Below are 379 nucleotides of genomic sequence, written 5' to 3' on the forward strand. Positions count from 1 at the left end.
TGTTCGTAGTTATTGTTTGGTGGGAATAAGAACGAATGAGGTAAGAGCGGCGGCAGGTAAGGGGAGAGATTGACTGGAAAATGACCTCCAAAAAGGGGATGCGACGGCGGCTGAGTGTGTTGGGAATTGTTGTTGTTGCTCATACCGGAATGCTCGAACATTTTCGATAATGGCTTTTGTTTTGGTCCCCGACGCGTGCCATATACGTCTATTATTGGCAGAGGATTGGGTGTGCCATCCAAGTTGAGAACCATAGCGGGATTATGTTGATACTTGCGTAGATGAAGCTTTAGCGAGTGACAGTATTTGGTGGCGTAGTTGCAGTCGGCGCAACGATATTGGTAAACGTTAGAATGAGATTTTAAATGTGAGTTGAGCA

At 45.9% G+C, this 379-nt stretch overlaps 1 protein-coding gene across 1 annotated transcript in view; it reads right to left on the reverse strand.

The window, feature by feature from the left end:
- LOC106111007 (protein hunchback) overlaps positions 1–379 on the reverse strand; it is a 2065-nt gene that overhangs the window by 705 nt on the left and 981 nt on the right. The window contains exon 3 of the mRNA XM_013292975.1: positions 2–379. Coding sequence (XP_013148429.1) covers positions 2–379 — 378 coding nt within the window. The remainder of the gene's footprint in view (position 1) is intronic.

The sequence above is a fragment of the Papilio polytes genome, unplaced genomic scaffold (genome assembly GCF_000836215.1).
Source record: "Papilio polytes unplaced genomic scaffold, Ppol_1.0 DF824180.1, whole genome shotgun sequence".
Taxonomy (NCBI): domain Eukaryota; kingdom Metazoa; phylum Arthropoda; class Insecta; order Lepidoptera; family Papilionidae; genus Papilio; species Papilio polytes.